Source organism: Ambystoma mexicanum, chromosome 11 (assembly GCF_040938575.1).
Source record: "Ambystoma mexicanum isolate Mex_15411 chromosome 11, UKY_AmexF1_1, whole genome shotgun sequence".
In the NCBI taxonomy this organism is placed as follows: domain Eukaryota; kingdom Metazoa; phylum Chordata; class Amphibia; order Caudata; family Ambystomatidae; genus Ambystoma; species Ambystoma mexicanum.
Genome location: NC_090934.1, coordinates 222656644 through 222675636, shown reverse-complemented (window position 1 = coordinate 222675636; position 18993 = coordinate 222656644). Strand labels below are relative to the sequence as shown.

Here is an 18993-nt window from a genome sequence, read left to right as displayed (position 1 = left end):
CAATTAAAAAAATTCACTGCCCGCCACTGATGTGTAGAGCCAGAAACTGAAAACTGTAAACAATTCTACGGGGGCAAAGTGAGACTCCTTTAACCATTGGTAAAGAACCAAGGGAGCAGCTGCCTCCTTTCCCCCTGTACTTGGCGCCTTTACATGATATTGCATCTTTTAAACAGACAGTCCTTGACTATCATTTGAAACTGAGGTATGAGGGATATCTCTCCTGTTAAACGGCCTATTTCTGACTAGCTATTATTTAAAGCTGAGCTGGAAGTGACATCTCTTGTGCTAAATACCACCTCGAACTACGGATTATTTGAAGATATGCTGGGAGTGATGTCTGTTTGAAGTAAAAGAATGCAGTCTGTTGCTGACTGTAAGGGCTTTTTTGCAACTGTTGAACATGAGCTAACATTTTAGGATGTATATTAACTTGATGCAAAACGTATTGCATTAAACCTACTCTGAAGATGCTTAGTGACACTTTTTTTAAAATATAGGTATACTTAAACCAGTTTGGCCCGTTAACCTTTATTTGGTGTGCCACCACCCCACCCAACCATGTTGTATTTTTGCCCACTCTCCCGCCCCCGCCTGTCCCCTCAATACTGATTTCTAGTGACACCACTGGTAGAGAGTGGGGGTGGAGGATTGTAGAGAGAGTTGGGTGGGTGGAGGAAGGTAGGTAGGGTGGCTGGGTGAGGGTAGCAAGGTGGGTGGAGGTAGAGAGAGTTAGGGAGGTTGGTGGGGTAGAGGAGAGTGGGTGTAGGGTGGATGGGTGACGGTAACGAGGTGGGTGTAGGTAGAGAGAGATGGGGAGGTTGATGGGGATAGAGGAGAGTGGGTGTAGGGTGGATGGGTGGAGTTACACAGTGGGGGTAGGATGGGTGGAGGTTGAGAGTGGCAGTATGGTGGGTTCATGAGGGAGTAGAGGAGTAGAGGTAAGGTGGATTGTTGGGGGTAGAGAGAGTGGGGCTAACTCAGGTGGGCAGGGGTAGAGAGAGTGGGGTAATGTGGGTGGGGCAGAGAGGCAGTGTGGGTGGTGGTAGAGAGTGGGGCAGGGTGGATGGGGTAGAGAGTCGGGGTAGGGTGGATGGGGTAGAGAGTGGGGGTTGGGTGGGTAGAGGTAATGGGGTAAGGAGGGTGGTACTGGTAGAGAGAGTCGAGATAGGGTGGGGGTAGGGTGGGTGGGTAGACTGAGTGGGAGTAGAGAGAGTGGGTTGGCATAGTGGGTGGGGCAGGGTTAGTGGGGGTAGTGAGAGTGGGGGTTAGGTGGGTGGGATTAGAGGGAGTGGTGTTAGGGTAGGTGGGAGTAGAGATAGTGGGGGAAGGGTGTGGGTGATGTTAGAGAGGTTGGGGATTGTGTGGGTGGGGGTAGAGAGGGAGTGGATAGGATGGTACGGTGAGTGGGGTAGAGAGAGTGAAGTGGGAGGGTGGGGTTAGGGACAGTGGTTTAATGAGATAGAAGAATTGGGGGTAGGGTGGGTGTGAGTAGTGGGTGGGTGGTGCTAGACCATGTGGGGATTGGGTGGGTAGGGGTATAGAGGGAGGGGGTAGGGTGAGAGGGCGGGTCAGTGGGGTGAGTGTGTGGGGTTAGAGGAGGGGTGGGGTTCGGGACGGTGGTTAATGGGGCGGAAAGTGGGGGTCAGTGGGTGTGGGTAGAGAGAGTGGAAGGAAGTGTGGTGAGAGTAGAGAGGGTGGTGGTAGACAGGGTGGGGATTAGGTGGGTGGGGTTAGAGTGGGACGGGGTAGGCTGGGTTGGTTGGTGAGTGAGTGGGTGGGTTTTAGAGTGTTGGGGTGGGTGAGGGGTGAGGCAAAAAAAAAACATTACAAACAAAGCAGCTTTGGGAGGACTTGCCAAAAGTAACCCAAATATCCCAAACAAAACCAACGGGAGCGGGGTGGGTGGGTGTAGAGAGAGTGGGTGTTGGTTGTGTGGGTGTAGAAAGGAAACCATGTTTTCGGCAGTTTCGTGGCGCCACAGAAATGCACCAAAAAGGACTGGCAAGTGAAGCTGGTAGGAGGGGTCTGTGTGGGCGGGGCACACGTTTGCATGCTGAAAACTTAAGAGGAAAGTATTCTTTATGCGGTACAAAGAACACTCTGGTCTTGTCTCAGTGGGACAGACTCGCAACAGTATGGAGGAAAGAGTATGGGGCTACCTTTAGCGATGGGCTTCTCGGAATGGCTGAGAGCTTGTAAGGCATGTGCTTGTGGTCTAAAGCTTCAGTGTCATAACTTGGACCAAAATAGAAGTGGCGTTTTTCATAATGTATGGAGAGGAAAGATGGACTCTTGATCCCAGTCTCCACTTGCGCTTCACTCAATTAGTTTTATACTTTTGTATAAGTTAATGGTGTTGGTCCTTGTTACTAGTTACTGGATGTGTCTAGCTGCATGGTCACGGATTGGTAGAGATGCTGCCCATACCTCTTTTGGGGAACGAAGCTAGTTTGTACCCAGATACCTCGCACTGGTTATTAGATTGATTTGGTATCTACACATATGGTTTGACTTCAGTGTGGTTTATTTTGTGTTACAAGTCCACTTGCAACATAAAATAAACCACACTGAAGTCAAACCATATGTGTAGATAACAAATCAATCTAATAACTAGCACAACGTATCTGGGTACAAACTAGCTTCGTTTTCATAACAATGGACAGTGGTTCTGATTGTTGCTCAGAATCTTTTCGATTTTGTTTGGTCTTTTTCTGCGATAACTCGCCTGACATAGAAAAGTGCCTTTTCTGATGGGAAAGAAAACATTTTACATTGTAAAGTATGTTCTTTAACTATTCTGTCCCTTTAAGAGAAGCCTCATCGATTTCCTTTGATTGTAGGCATTTTTTTTGTTTAAATGATGTTAATCATTTAGTCAGTGAAGACAACCTGCACCATGCCTAGTTTTCTGCCTTAGTCTCCTTTGACCCATCATTGGTTGCTTACCTTCTTTTCTCACTTTCATCCCCTCTCCCAATTCCCTGCCTCTTCTGCTTTTTCGCCTCCACCTCCTTCATGTTTTATCAATGTAAACTATCTCCGGTCCTTGATTCTCCCTCTTATCTTTGTCAGGTTTTATCGTATTTTCTGTTGCATGTGAGCCTCCATTTTTATTTTACAGTTACGGGCATAATCCTATTGTTAATGGGTGGTGCTCGAGTGCAAGGGTACAGGTAATGTTACATACCACTACTTGGGTTCCCACAATAGGAGGCCCAGCTGTCCTGTGTGATTGCGATGGCCTGTAATAATGGAAGTCAAAACCTCCTCATGACCACTGTATATTACTAGACACTAATTACTGTTTTCTTAGGCTCATGTTGATGTTCAAAGAGTATATCTCTTGTCATGTCCCTCCAATCTCTGCACTTTTTTTTTCTCCATGTTCCCCTAACTCAGCCTATCCCCCTCTCTTCTTAGGCGAGTACTATCGAAGCCTCTCAGTGCCGGCCAGCCCACGAGAGGAAGGGATGCGTGCCGGGGAGAATCAGGACAGGACTGGGTCTCTGAGGACTGGCCGAAGCAGTACAGACCTGACCCAAAATGGCACAAGTCCAGTGCTGTCCTTCGAAAGCTCGCAGCAAAGCTTCCTTAGGTAATGCTCACTCTTTATTTTGGGTATTTTGGGGGCATGACTCGGTTGTTTAACACCTTAGATGGGGCATGGTAAGATGCAATCGAGTCTGTCCGAGTGCACACTGCGTTGGGTGAAAATTGGGCATTCGAGCCGGCAGACCAAAAGTGCCAGAACCAGGCATGGCTCGGGGGGGGGGGGGGTCCTACCTGGGTCCTACCTGGGTCAAGTTGCTGACTCGAATTCGGCCCCAGTGTCAAACCTCTTTCTGCCTTGGCATAGCACGGACCAGGGCCATTCAAAAAAAATCTGTGCTCACCCCAGCTTCCCCAACTACATTAACAATGCAAATGCCATGCCAAATGCCAAATGCATCAGGCCATGATCAATCACCATACCCCAACTGCCACTTCATATCAATGCAGACACATACCCACACACACACAATGGCTGCTGTAACCAACCCATGCACACTGCTATCATTGTCGGCTCTCACCCACCCCTTCCAGTTCACTGCCGGACATGCGCCTTTTTGACAAGGGCATTGCCCATCAGTGTCCTGTCCATCATTACCTTATCCATCTATCTCTAAACCGATCTCTGGATGTTGCACAATGTCTGGGGCAGGTAGTTCAGTCGGGGTTATTGGAACCACTGTAAACATATATGCAAATAGCACTGGCAGTAGCAATGTGTGTAGCCTTGAATAGTATTGTGATGCTAGACCTATGGATACATTTACTACATTAAGAATTATTTCACTAGTTCAAGGGACAAAATAAGGGAGTTAAAAGAGCAAGAAAACATCACATCATAAAAGTTAATCGTTTCAACCCTTACTGACATAAAGCAGCATGGGGTCATGCATGGATTCACAAGCTCATGAATATTGCCTGTCATCAGACTGGGAATCCTCTGTACAAATAAAGCAGATTAGCTTTAAACTTAAAACTGCTAGTCTCCTCTATAGCCTATCAGTTCCAATTGGTCATATGGCCCCCAGTCATTGGCACTCGTCCTCCTAAACTCCACCACTGGTGGCCATCTTCAGATTTTACCACACGTTTCTAGTGTTTGGAGTCATTGTCATTCAAATCGTTCAACATTGACGGGATCATCATCAAAGTCGCCAGACTCCACTCTCTCCCTCAAAAGACAAGTTAATGCTTCAGCTACAGCATATACCAATAAATTGATCAATGCCTGAAAACCTTACCAATAGCTGCATCACTCTTGCCAGGGCTTTGATTTTATCCAAGCTGGACTATTGCAACACTTTACTCCTAGGCTCCACCGAATGAAACTTGAACAAATTACAAGTGTTACAGAATAATGCTCTCAGATCAACCTTAAATATCCCACGATCCAACCACATCTCTGCCATAGGACGGGATACACATTGGCTCCCAGTGCGAGATTTCTCTGCGCACGCACACACACATGCCTGTTCACCACAGCTCCCAAATACCTGGCTGACCAATCCACCAGACCTACTAGATCCTTCTACTCACACTGCCTCAACATTCCTAAGTACAAACTGAAAACTGCAAGTGGGTCCAGCTTCCCAGTGTTGGCAGCGGAGCTCTGGAACTCCCTTCCCACAGCTCTCGGGGCCGAACCATCTTTCTGGTCCTGCAGAACCTATAATTCTGCCTTGTTCGTCTGCTGTGCTGTTCTAACTGTATCTGTATATGTGGCCAGCGTCTTTAGTCCTTCCGCTGCTCCATGTCCTAGTCCTCTCCGTATACATTTCCTATGCCGGCTTGTTGACCGATATGTAACACACGTCTACGGCCAACTGTCAATTGTTTTTCTGTTATTGTATTTGTATCAACTACCTAAGCATAAGCGCCCACATACCTCAGGGTTGGGGATGCTCTACGACTAATAAACAAAACTAAACTTCGCTCCTCGAAAATCGTACGTTTTTTGCCATTTTTTTGAATTTTTTAGAAGAAATCTTGCATCTATTCTTTGTCTACCATAAGTTGGGGGACCCATTGTTGGCTAAAAATCTTCTATCCATTGTTTGATATTGATATTCAACCCATGGCGATAAAAAGCCCATGCTTGGGCCTGCATCTCGACACCTCTGCCATGGCTGATGTTACAAAGAAAAGCCTCTTCAGGACCTGTGAGAGCTACGACTTGAAGAACATCTTCAAGGTCCGCCACCTCAGTACCTTTGTCTTCACCCTAACCACGACGAAAATGGATGAGTCATCTGCCAATCCTTCTCATTGAAGACCAAAAGGGATCGCCACCGGAGGTTGGTGACATGGATCGAGGAAGGGAAGGCCTCTGATGTGGACTCCTGACGTAGCCATGCCTCATCCAGGGCCAGCAGGTCCTTTGAGCGTACTCCCGCTGGCAAAAAGAGGTTGCAGTCCTTTGCGGATGCTTCCTCTTGAAGATCTAAAAGAAGGCAAAATCTGATGCTCCATCGGCAGCCTCATCAATGGTCTCTGCTGCTGTTGGACCAAGTTCCGGAAGGGGCCTGTCCCCGTGACTGACTCAGTCAACTGTTAGCCTGCTGCCTGGTGGGGTGCCTCTGTCCGCGAGGAAGTTGCTGAGGCCATCCAAACATTGGAAGAGCGAATCTTCCAAGGGCCAGTCACCGGCCCTAATGTCAATCCACTCAGCGATGCAACCTCCTCGTCGACTATCCAGGCTGTCACCCCGTCGATGACCACTTTGGCGACGAACACCCCATAGTGGACCCCATCTGCAAAGTCTGAAAAACAAGTCTTCCCTCAGCAATGAAGAGTTTGTCTACGATCATCATCTTCATGACGACTGGCTCGACCAGGGTCGGTCTGCCTCCTAGACTCCCTGTGTCTGTCCTGACCATGACCGTGTCGACAATGGCATCTATTCCTACTCCGCAGGCTTCCTCCTGTCTTTGCCTCTTTCCCCGAGGGACTCCAATCGGGTAATAGCCTTGCCTCCTGCTCTGGACTTTCTGCCCAGGCCTACCAAGACAGTTCCTCTGGCTCCTTTGGCGTCCCCAAGGAAATCACCTCCACATATCTACACCAGTTCTGAGGAGGATCTGCCTGAAGATTTTTACTCGGACCAGGAAGGGGGCCCAGGGACCTCTGCCTCATGAGGAATCACCAACCCACGAGCCCTACCAGCCGTTTAGCCCTCCAAGAGGCTTGAGCCCGCCCCTGCTCTTGCTGCACCACCTGCACCTTCACCAAGGGACATGTCCCTGGACATTTTAACCACCTTGCATACTTTGGTGGCAGAGATTCAGCAATGGCTGCTTGCTGCTCCTGTGCCTGGTCTAGCCAGATATCCTTCAAGGCCGCCTCCGCGTCAGCCAAAACCACCACTAAGCAGTGGTGTAAAACAAAATTTGGGGGCCCCCTTGCAAGCCATGCTGAAGGCCCCCCGACCCAACTCTGCAACAAATCACGGGTCGCGCCACACTCTGGGCCGCCCTATTAACCACACTTGCGCAATACACACAAATATGCTGCTGAAGGGATGCTGCACACTGCACTAGGAGAAAGAGATATGTATGTGGTTTAATGCAATATACAGCACACTTTCTGAGAAAAATTGGCTAAAAAGCCAGAGTATTTGCAATTGTTTTGTAGGGTAACACCAATCCAATAAGTGCAAGTCGCCAACAATGCACAGGAACATTAATGCTTTGCTATTAAAAATGCCATGCCACAATGAAAATGTGTCCAGCTGGCTGCACAACGTAGACCAGTGTATACCCCTAATAACATTACAGTAATGCATGCCATGCCACATTTAGACATACCTAGACTGGTTCCACCAAAATGCCAGTCGAAGCTATAACCCTCATCAAGAAGAGAGCATACATTCAAGCCTGCGTCGCTGCGGCCTTTAACAACATAGCCAAACTCTTTAAAATCTGCAAGGAACTAGCCAATCCTGTTGTCTCTACCTCTCCTGTTCCCTCCCAGCCCCTATGTACGGCTCTGGCCTCTCACTTCTCTGCTAGAACTCAAGACATCCTGTCCTCTATCTCCTCTTCCTCTCTCGGCCCTCCTTTGGCCATCTCTCCCTCTCCTCCTTTCTCCTCTTTCTCACCATCAAGGACCATATTGACATCCTCGCTCCAGCCTTTGCCGATTTCTGTAATCACTCTTTCACCACTGGAACTTTCCTCTGCCTTGTGCACCCGCTCCTCAAGAAGCCGTCTGCCGATCCTACCAGCCCAGCAAACGTTTGCCCAATCTCCATCACCCCTTTCCTGGGCAAACTCTTGGAAAAGCTGGCCATCTCCCTGCCTACTCTCCACACTGAATCTGTTCATTGTCTCCATGATGTAAGCGACTTCAATTCAACACTACAGCTAAGTCAATGCCTAGTCTGGGATGCTGATGGAAGCCCTTATTGATGTATTTTTATGTCCAGTTCATTTACTCTCGATGACAACCCTTATATAACACCCCTCTCTCAGAATCCCCCTGACCCCACTGAGCCAAGAAGTAGGTTTGTTTTGCAACTTAAAAGGTTTATTTGAAAATTAAACAATATATCTAGATATCACACTTTTATAAATAAATTGATAGCACACTTGTGAATATGAGCAGTAATCAGCATGTAGGTAATCCTACAGTAGCACAGTACTTGGTTATTTATAAATAGGAACAGAAGAATAAGGTGGCAGAGAATGCTTTATATGGTTCAACGAAAGGCAAGGTGAGACAGAATGCAACACAGAAATAACCTTGATATGATTTCAACCAAAAGATAATATGATCACTTTTTCTTGAGCAATTCACTCCCCCCCCCCTATGCAAGGTAAAGAGATGGGAGGAAAGCACACAGTTCTCATGAATGCAATCAAATATAATTCAATTCCCCCCTAGCAAGCTTAGAGGAAAACAGGTAGGAGTTTTAAACATAGGCAATATACTTTGATGTGGTATGCAATTAAGTGAGAAATATGCTAAAAAGGCTTTTAATTCCCTATAGGGGGTTCATGTAGTTGATAGATACTTTGAATCAGTTCAGGATCACTTTAGCAATGCTCTATGAATGATTGTCAGGTTGCACTCGAATATCAGCAAGGAAAGCAAGGACAAATATTTTTACACGTGGCTGAAAATAAGCAAAATGTCAAATTGCGGCAAATTTAGTCGCATGCGTCAAGCGCAATTATGGAGGCACTATAAGGAAGTCGGTTCTAGGCTCGTTGGAAAGCTTAGAATCTTAGCTTTAAGATGACAGTTAACTCGCTCCTAGCACAAACGGTTCCGGAGATACGGCCGATTTAGTAAAGGTAGTTTTTCGGATTTGAAATTTTAAAGCTCAGAATGACAGATGACAGTTTTCAGTTTTAAAAATGACGGAATGACACGATTCTAGGAGGCAGTTCTAATAGGCTAAAATAGTTTGGATTAGATTATTTTAAACTAAGAGATTGGTTTTGGCACAGTCTTGACTGGGTACTCACACTATAATTTAGACAGGAATGCATCTTCGTCACCGATCGGGTCAGGATTGGCTGGACTTTTGCTAGCAGTTCTTCACAGCGATCTGGTCTCTGGTTCTCTCTGGTTCCGGATACAGCACTGCTTTCTGGATACTGCTAGAGGTTCTTGCAAAAGTTCTTGGCAAAGAATTCAAACAGCTCACCCGGCTGTTGAATAGTTTGGTTGGTTTTGAGGCCTGCTGAAGAGGATTCAGCTTGTGGATTCAGGCCTCTCTGCTACAAATTCTGGAGTTATTTTGTGGTCTCTGGAGATTGATGGATTTGAAGTCTGGATCTCTGGATGTGAAGTCTGAAGTCCCCCGGCAAAGCGTCGCGCAAGAAAGTGGAAAGTGAATGTCTCTACCTGGGTTTCAATGTTCCTTTTATGTGTTTTGAAAATGGGTGTGTGCCTGGGCCTAGCTAAGTCTGCCCCTCTCACTTATCATTGGCCAAGCTTTCCTCTCTCCCATGATTGGGGGAAAGAAATGGAGTGTCGGAGTGATGCTGTAGGTTTTATGGTCAGAGGAACCTCCCCTTGTCAAATTGCACACATCTATTTCTGACCCAAATACATATTTATCTATGTATAATTTTTCTAATATTATAGGTCCAGTTAACATATTTTCTGTATCACCAAACCATCCGATCCCTGTCTTTGTACGATGTCATGTCCACTTATGACAGAATTCTCCCCTTTTCATCCAGATAACGACCTCTAAACCTTTCCAGATTTTACACAGATGTGCACTAGGGATATGGGTTTCAGATGATAGTGTCAGATTTTTAACATGCATGCATTCGGAGTCGCAACCCTTTTTTCCGCTACTATCCCCAAGAACATACCACAGGGTCCTAACACCTCTTAAAATGTGCACAGAAAAATCCCAAAAATGATGATATTTATATAATTTTGACAAGTCCGCACTGTGAATTATCCATCTTTTTAAAATCATGCTCTGGCCCCAAAGGGGTGTGGTTTTCCAAAGCACATGGTGGAATTTCTGGTTTATCCACTTCCCCCAAGCTCAGCTTGTTCTCACAGGCACTGCCCCTCCCAGTTTCTCCCAAGAGGAAGCCATTTTACGACCCCCCCAAATATAACATTTGCCTGAGCCAGGGACAGTGCTTTGTTTTAGTTTCCTGTAGTCCCCAGGTGCTCCTCCCCTAATCCAATCAGAGAGGCGTCATCTCCTTTTGGCAGGGGCAGCAGAATGCAGCCAGGCCTGGGAAGAGTTGTTGAGCCAGTTCAACTCCTGTCGGGGGTAGTTGTCAGGCAGAATTCAGCTAAATGTCACTTTAGTTCCCAGTTTTCTACATTCAAATCAAACTGACAATTTTTGCACATGCAGCTAGAATGCTGATTCTAAGTTCAAAACTATGACATTTAAACAATTGCAACCTATGTGACAGTCACAAGTAGGTCACTCATTTATTCGATTTTAGTGGCTTTAAACCCAGATTCACTTAAGCTGCTGACATCCCCAGCTAATTTTTTATATATACATTAAATAATTACTTCCTTCGAGTCATTTCAGAATATAGTTTTACATTGTATCCACCTCTTAGCAAGTCTTTCCTTGGCCTGGTTTGGGTTAATTTGTTCAGTTTTACACAAAAGTCTGGTGGTTTTAAAACGCCGGCTTTCTGATAGTGGTGAGCACCAGTATTGCATCCATTTTTGACATTAAGAAAATGAATTCCCCACAGTTCTGGGTTGCTTTTGGCAATCAGCATTGCCATTCCCAATGGTTTCAGGCTACTGTGTGTGTAGCCCAATGGTGGTTTTAGGCAGTGCCCTCCTGTGCTCACAACATAGGCAAAAATGGGTGGCAGCCTATTCTTCATGTTTTCCCTGCGCACTCTCTGGGGAGTTCTGGCCATCATGATGTTTTCAATGCCAGTAATGCACAGTTTTATGGTAGGGCTTGGATGCATGGGTAAAAACATCCCACAAGCCCCCCCTCTTGTGCGATGGCCATTCTGATCTTTCACTGATGGAACTCGCAAGATCTGGGATGTTCGCCTCATCTTCTTCCAATTCCGTAGATGGCACAGTTCAGCATCTTTTCCTCCCTCCAGCCGATCAATCAGTTCTCCTTGCTGGTCCTGATGGGAGGATTGGGCAGTACCCCGAGCCCCTCGGATCTTCGCTCCCGGTCCCCAGGTCGCCTTCCGTGGTCAGTCTCCATGGTTTCATCTCTCCTAGGATGATAAAGCAAAAGCGGCAATACCTATTCATAGACATTTTTCCACCACTATTGATATAGTGGGGCGGCATATACATTTTATACATCCGGTTACATTTTTCAGTCTTGTTTTAAAAACAAGATATAACAGGAAATATTTTTACAAGAATCGTAATATTTTAGAGACTATATACATGGGATAATTTAGGTTGGAACTGGATTAATCTGGAGCGGTCCCCTCTGGGATTCCAGGGGATTCCTCCAGTTGCTGCAGAGTGTGCCTGGGATAGCAACACTTTAGCTGATTTATATGTACCCACTTGTCTTCCCCTTCCGCCAGACTACCTTTGGGGATGCAGATCCTATAGGCTACAGAGGAGATTTTGTCTATAATTTCAAACAGTCCCTTCCACGTAGGCAAACATTTTCGCTGTTTGGCCTGGTTCCTTTGGAAATTGCATAGATAGTCCCGGTCTCCCACAGTATATTCCTTCCTGGTGGTCTTCAGGTCGTAGTGGGTTTTCATGCTATCAGCTGATCTTTCTAGATTCCGCTGAGCATAGGCAAAAGCATGCTGGAGGTGTTTCCTTAAATTCTCCACATACTCATGAGTTGTGGAGGCATTTATCAGTGTCTGCTCTTGGGTCCTGTAGAACAATTGCTGGGGAAGCACCATCTTGCGTCCGGTCATCAACTTAAATGGTGACATTTTAGTAGCAGATGAAGGGGTAGATCTGATGGTCATTAGGACCAGAGTTAATCGGATATCCCAACTAGGCCCAGAATCTGCCACAAACTTTTTTAAGATGCTCACAATGGTCCGGTTGTAGCGTTCTTCTGCCCCAGAAGAGGCTGGCCGGTAAGCAATATGTAACTTCCTTTTGACCCCCACTATCTCCCACATCTTTGTCATTACCTCGCTGGTGAAGTGGCTACCTCTGTCTGACTCAATCCTTTGAGGTAGACCAAAACGGGAAAAGATGTGGTTAATCATCAGGGCAGCTGCTGTTTCTGCCTTGCAGTTTGGGGCCGGGAGACATTCCACCCACTTGGTAAACAAGCATGTGACGGTCAACATGTACTTGTTTCCTCTAGACGAGCGAATTACAGGGCCTACAAAGTCGATTTGCAAATCTGACCATGGCAGTGTCATCCCCCTCTTTTGGAGAGGCGCCCGGTGTGTGAGGGATGATGGCTGAAATTGTGCACACACAAGACACCCCTTCAAGTATTGGTCGAGGTCCTGCCCCATGTGTGGCCAGTATGCAACCTCTCTTAAGATTTCCAGTGTTGTGTGAAACACCCCTATGACCAGCGGTGGCCGCATCATGGGCGTGACTTAACATCAGGCTTTGGAATGAGGTAGGAACCACCCACTGATCATGGCCAGCTTGGGATTTCCTTACCAACAAACCGTCTTGGATTCGGTACCTTTTTGGACATTTCATCAACACTCTTGGGTCCTCTTTCCCAATGTAATCGGTATCCGTCAGGGGAAAGTTCTCAGGGTCCTCAATGTGTTGGTAAAACTTACCACTTATTGGATCCCCCTTCTGAGCTGTAATAAAATCCGCATCAGGGGTCTCCTTACTCCATTGTGCAGTTGAAAGATCATTGTGAGCATTTGTCTGGGACCTAGTGATAGCAGTGACCTGGCTTTCCCCCAACAGGGACTCTATTTCTATTAGATCCCCTTGGATGGCCCCGGTTTTGGCCAGATGATCAGCTAAGCCATTTCCAGTTTTGTCTGGTCCCCCTACTTTGGAATGACCCTTGATCTTTTTCCAGTAGATGGTCATCCCATTCAATGTGACCAGATCATCAATATTTTGGATTAACTTCCCATGTTTCAGGGGTTTGTTATTAGCACATAACATGCCTCTGGTTTTCCAATTGACCAGGTGCTCCACGAACCCGTTCCGTACATAATACGAATCTGTGATTATGACCAGTTCGTGGAGTTGATGTTGGACAGCAGTGAGGATGGCCTGATGCACAGCCATCAATTCTGCCACCTGACTACTTCGGGGACCAATTTTGTATCCAGCGGAGGGTTCTGGAAACTCCTTCACCCATGCATTCCCTACGCCGGCCACCAGTTCTTTCTCCCCGTTGTTGTCAACATGGTAAGAGCATCCATCCACATAGACAGTGGGCATTCCCTCACACTTGTCTTCTTCAAAGACTTTGTGTGGGGAATTAAGATATGCCTCCATGTTGTCCTTGATTTTTAGACTTTCTTCCTGGAGACAGTTTTCTCTGGCACAATCATGCAAGTCAGCCAGACCTTGCGCGAGGGGACTCTTCTTGTTTTGGCCATATCTGACCTCCACAGGAAAGCCTTGCATTGACGGAATCCAGGTAATTTGGGAGTTACTCACATTTCCGGCCAGGATTCTGTCACTTTGGAGATATTGCAGAGGCTGGTGTGTCTCCACTATGATGTGTTCCCCTTGGATAAACGGGCGGTAATTCTTCAATGCCCACACCATTGCCAGGAGTGCCTTCTCACAATCGTTGAAATTTTTCCTCCACAGAGGATAAAGTTTTGCTCGCATAGGAGATTACTTTATTGACCTTGTCATGCTTTTGGTATAATACTGCCGTCAAGCACGTATTAGAGAACCCTGTCTCCAGGAAGAACTCCTTGTTTCTGACAGGGTAAGCTAGGCAAGGTGCTTGTGAGAGACTTCTTTTGAGTTGTCTTACTGCCTCAGATTGTTCTGGACACCATTCGCACTTGACCCCCCCCTTCAGGAGATGAATCAGGGGGTCTAGTGATCTCTGTGTAGCCCTCAATGAACTTTCTGCTGTAATAAGTCAGTCCAAGGAGGCTCCTTAGTTCCCGCAGAGTTGTGGGATCCTTCAGTTTCTGAAGTGCTTCCACTTTCTTTTCCTGGGGACAGAGTCCCTGAGGAGTAATCTCATGCCCCAAGAAATTAACACGGGTTCTACACCACTGTGCTTTCTGAAAGGAAAGTTTTGCTCCGACGGCCCTCAACTGTGTCAGAACATAACGGATCTCTGCTATGTGTTCCTCCACAGATGAACTTTTGATGAGGACATAATCTACATAAGCCACGTTATCCCTCGCACCCAGGTCGGGCATGGCCTTTTGTAGGAAAATGTTGAATTCATTGCCGGAGTTGAGGTATACTGCTGGCCCCCAAAGGTAAAAGCCAGTTTGTATTGGTCCTCCCTACTGACAGGCACAGTCCAGTATCCATTGGTCAGGTCTATTGCAGTGAATACCTGTGACCCCTGCATCTGGGCCAGCCCTTGGTCAATGTAGGGCAGATGCCATCGGGAAGTATGGACCCGTTTGTTGAGCTCCCTAAGGTCGGCGCAGAGTCTCCAATGGCCGTTTGGCTTCAATATTCCCAGCACGGGATTATTGAAAGTGCTGTGGACTGGGCGGATTATTCCCCGGGACTCGAGGTTCTTAATTATTTCAGTAAGGGACTCCATGGATGCGAGAGGCAAACGATATTGCTTCACAAACACTGGAGTCATGCCAGGGTCCGTGGGAATAATTGTTGTGTGGATGTCGGTGCAACCACAGTCATATGAGTCTACTGCAAAGAGATCTTGGAAATACAAGAAAACTTGTTTCAACTTTTGCTTCTGTTCCAAAGTCACGCAGGCATCAGCTAGGTTGACTCTCTTCCACCATCTGCCTGAAGCCTGGAAAGACTTCTGGTTTTGCTATCTCAGCGGCCTCCTCCAGCTGGGTGGAGAAGTCCCTGGTCAGAGTGCTGATTTGGAGGCTTCGGGTGGGAAAGGCAGCCCTCCTGGACCTGGAAAATCACCTCATCCCTCCTGAAGTCACAAGTCACATCTTCCTTACCAAAAGGGCAAGAAGTGTACACCAGGATGTTCCCCCCCCATGCCGGGTGAAAATCCTGTCTGGTATTCTATTGTCCTCACTGTCACTGTCAAAACAGTCCTTGGGGATTGGTCCTAACAGTTCATTTCCTAAATCAATGGAGAAATGTCGGTCATCAACCGCCATTCCAATAATGGTGCCTGCGGCTAGAGTAATACTCTTTTTAAGTCGCTGTTATCCACCTCTATTGGAATGGTGTCATGTTCTATGTTGACTAATGGTGTTGGGTTTACCCCTAACCCTTGCTTTTGGAGAGAAGCATTTAGATGAATATAAGCATCAGGGTTTTTAAATTTTTGTCCTCTTAACTTTCACTTCCAGGGAGAATTGTCGGGTCCTTTCTGGGATGGTGACTTCCTCCTTAATCTGAATTTCCACTGCATAAGGTAGGAATTGAGCAGACCTAAATGCTTTTTCTGGATCATCAAAGCCCATGGGATTATCCGCTAATCGGGACCAAGCTTTGAAGTTTATTAGGTCCAAACTAATGGCAAAGCGATTGAGAATGTCACTGCCTAAGTAAAAGGCGGCAGTTACTTCTCGCACGACCCAGCAATTATGGACTATGCTCTTGTTGCCAATGGAGATTTTGAGCATACACCTGCTTGGCAGGAGATGTTTGGAATTAGGTGCTTCCAGGTCCATTTCCCATTTGTCTATCAGTTTTAATGTGGGAATGGCTGGATCTTTTGCGAGTTGGCGGAACATGGCTTCGCTGATGAAGCTCTTACCGTTGTTCACACACACTCGAGCGAGAACAGAGTCCTTCCCATCATTTAACTGAACAGGGATGAACAACTGCTTTCCAATTTGCTGAATATCGGCCAGGCTCTGAGCTGATTTCACATCTTTCTGGACTATAGGAGTGGGAGTGTCTGATTGTGGATTGGTAAAGAATTTCAGAGTGTTTCCTTCCAGTGTGGAATACCACCTTAAACTGGAAGGAAGGTTGATTTTCAGAAATAGAGAGGACCCCCCATCACCAGTCTGTTGTCCTACTGCTATTACTGTCACGTCTTGAATCTGGTTGTTCTGGAAGTGAAATTCTACTTGGTCAGATTTTTGTTCAACCATGTGGCAGGTGCCGTTTAAACCAACATGGTTGACACTCTGTTTTAATTTTATTGTCGGCTAGTCTGGGTCCAGCGGACCTTGTTTACGCAATCTATTAGGGGTGACAGCCTTCTCAGGAGGTCATCCCGTAGTAAACAAGGGGTGCCCTCTGGAGTTACTAGTATGACCGGGTGTTTCACCTTGTGTCGCCCAATTTTGATGTCCAAATCTGCAGTCCCCTCGACGGGAATTTCCTTCCCGTCAAAGTTCTGCAGTTGTCCAGGAAGAGAGGTGAGAGGAATACGGTAATTCTCCCCCCTTCCTGCATTCAGTTCATCAAAGGCCCTTTTGGACAAAAGGGTAGCTTGGGATCCAGTGTCCACCAGTGCCAAAATTGTACCCTGCCCCTGTAATTGTACCGGGGCATAGTATCTTCCCTCCTTCTCCTCAAGGGGGCACAGATAATGCACATTTTTGGACAACTGGTGGGCTAATTTTCTGGTTTTGGACATTTCTAGCGAAGAGATTTGGGCAGAATTCTGTGAAGAGCCTGGGGAATCTGAAAATGGTTTCGGGTTCTGGGCCGCCCCTCCCCCCCTTTTTGGAGGCAGTCGTCGGGGTGGGTTTGACCCATGGGATTTTGGTTTTGTTGGTTCTGGGACAGAATGATGGACGGCGACAGCTCAATCCCCACATCTACCCAGTCTGGATTGGAATCTCTTGGGACCCATTTTTCCTTGGGAGGAGTTCCCCCATCTCTGAAGGAGAAGATCCTATTCCCAGGATCTCCCGAGGATCCCTCTCCCTCAAATTGGAAGACCTGTACCTCCTCCACAAAGTGGGTCTGTTTGGGTCCTTTGTTTCTCCTACCTCCTCTCTGCTCCTTGGGTGGCAGACTTTCAGGGGTAGGAGATTTTGTTTCCAGTTCCTGGGTTTCCAGGGGCTGTTTACAAGTTGGGAAGGAAGCTTCCTCCAAGGCTTTACACCCCTTCTCCCCTTGTGCCTCCTCCTTGGGAACCAGTGGGTTATCGGGGTGCTGCCCCCATCATTGTTCTGGAGCACCAGGTCCAGAGTTTGGGGCATTCTGTGGTGGCATGCTCATCTGAGGGTTCTGTTGAGCCCTCAGTATGTGACCCAGATCCCGTGCCATATTTTGGACCTGGCGCTCAAGTTGGGAAACCCGCTCAGGTTGATAAGGGGTTCTGTTTTCTCCCCTGGGCTGGTGCCGGGAAGGGTAGCTATCCCTTCTCTGGTAATACCCCCGGTTGGGAAGATTTGGGTACCCCTCCACCCTTGGCCTTCCCTCTCCCGGATTAGGTGGTCTGGGCTCAGGGAATTGGGGAAAGAAGGATGGATGATTTTGGGGTTGGAAATTGGGTTGATACCTGGGGAAAAAGTTCTACCCAGGATTTGGTGAATTTCTGCCCTCCTGTGGGAAGTTGGGAGGGAAGTTCCCTGGGTCAGGTGCTTGGCTGGATCCCCCCCCCCTTTGGCTGGAGGAGTCCACACATAACGCAGGATTGGTCGGTTTCCCTTGTAGCGGGGACTTACATAGTCAGGGGAGCGGGGGACCCCATTTGTGGGACTACCTCCTTGACTCCCTGTCTGTGACTGGCCCGAGGGCCTTCTGGGCTGTGAATTATTTGGTGCAGGCAGGTTTTTAGGCCCCCCCATCTCCAAATCTAAAACGGGGGCAACCTTTACCTCTGCCCCCTCATCAGCATCCCAGACTAGCCATTGACTTAGCTGTAGTGTTGAATTGAAGTCACTTACAAAGTGGGGGCTCGGAGCCGGGATGTTCTGGGTTAGATTTACCACTTGTGCAGCTTAATACAGTGTGCCAACTGACCAGATACACATATCCGGTTAGATCACCACGCTGTTTTACACTGTGAAAGCACCCCTCAAAGGAACGCTCTAAGGAAACGGTCTGTTTTGCAAAATAAAATACAAACATCTGTAAGTCAGGAAGGAACTCAAATTCCAGAATGACGACACTGGTAGACATCAAAATAGCCAGAGAGCACTTCTTACATAAGCTATTTGTGAGAGTTGAATGGATTGAGCAGGGCCAGGATGCGTGGTTGCAGGCAATCACGCAACAGGTCACTGCAACTGGGTTAGATATCTGGAGAGATCGGGGTCCCTTACATGTGGCCCTGAGTGAACTATACATGGCTCCTAAAGCTAAAGATGAACACGACAAGATGGTTAGGATAGCAGCATATTTGTATCTATATATGGGAGCCATGCAGGACAAATGTGCTGAAGGCCAAGATCTGGCAAATAGGCAACAGATCGCGTTAGAGAAGACCCAATCTGACCTGGTCTCTTCTGAGCAGAGGATGCACAGAAGCCAGGAGTCAGAAAATGAGAGCAGACAGTATCTCATTAAAATCAAAGAGGACATGTGTATCCTGCAACAGGAAACGTCTGACCAGGATACCAGATTTCTGGCCTTGCAGAAGGAGTACCAAGAAGGTTTGGACTCCCTACTGCAGAGCCAGAAAAAGCTGGAGCAACAATTAGATTTCAATAGGGCATGTGCTGAGCAGGTAGTCACCCTGCAAAGCCACCTCGATAGGGAAAAGGCAGAGAGCAATAAACTGATCCTGAAAGACCTGGATACCCAGGCAGAGTTTGATCAGGAGCGCCAGAAAGCTGGTGCCCTTCAAAGGCAAAGGGGCGACCTGGCGGCACAGATGCAGACTCTTAGTCAGGAAAGGGACACCTTAGGCCAGGAAGTCTGCCATTTAAAAAGAAAAACTGAAGAAAATCACTTGGCCCTCCAGGGGCTGGGTGACCTCCAAAAAGAGCATCAGAACCTGTT

The 18993-nt window shown here is 47.3% G+C and overlaps 1 protein-coding gene across 1 annotated transcript in view; it reads left to right on the top strand.

The window, feature by feature from the left end:
- The window catches only part of MAP3K6 (mitogen-activated protein kinase kinase kinase 6), a 1613301-nt gene that overhangs the window by 1000846 nt on the left and 593462 nt on the right, over nt 1–18993 (top strand). The window contains exon 21 of the mRNA XM_069622894.1: nt 3424–3598. Coding sequence (XP_069478995.1) covers nt 3424–3598 — 175 coding nt within the window. The remainder of the gene's footprint in view (nt 1–3423; nt 3599–18993) is intronic.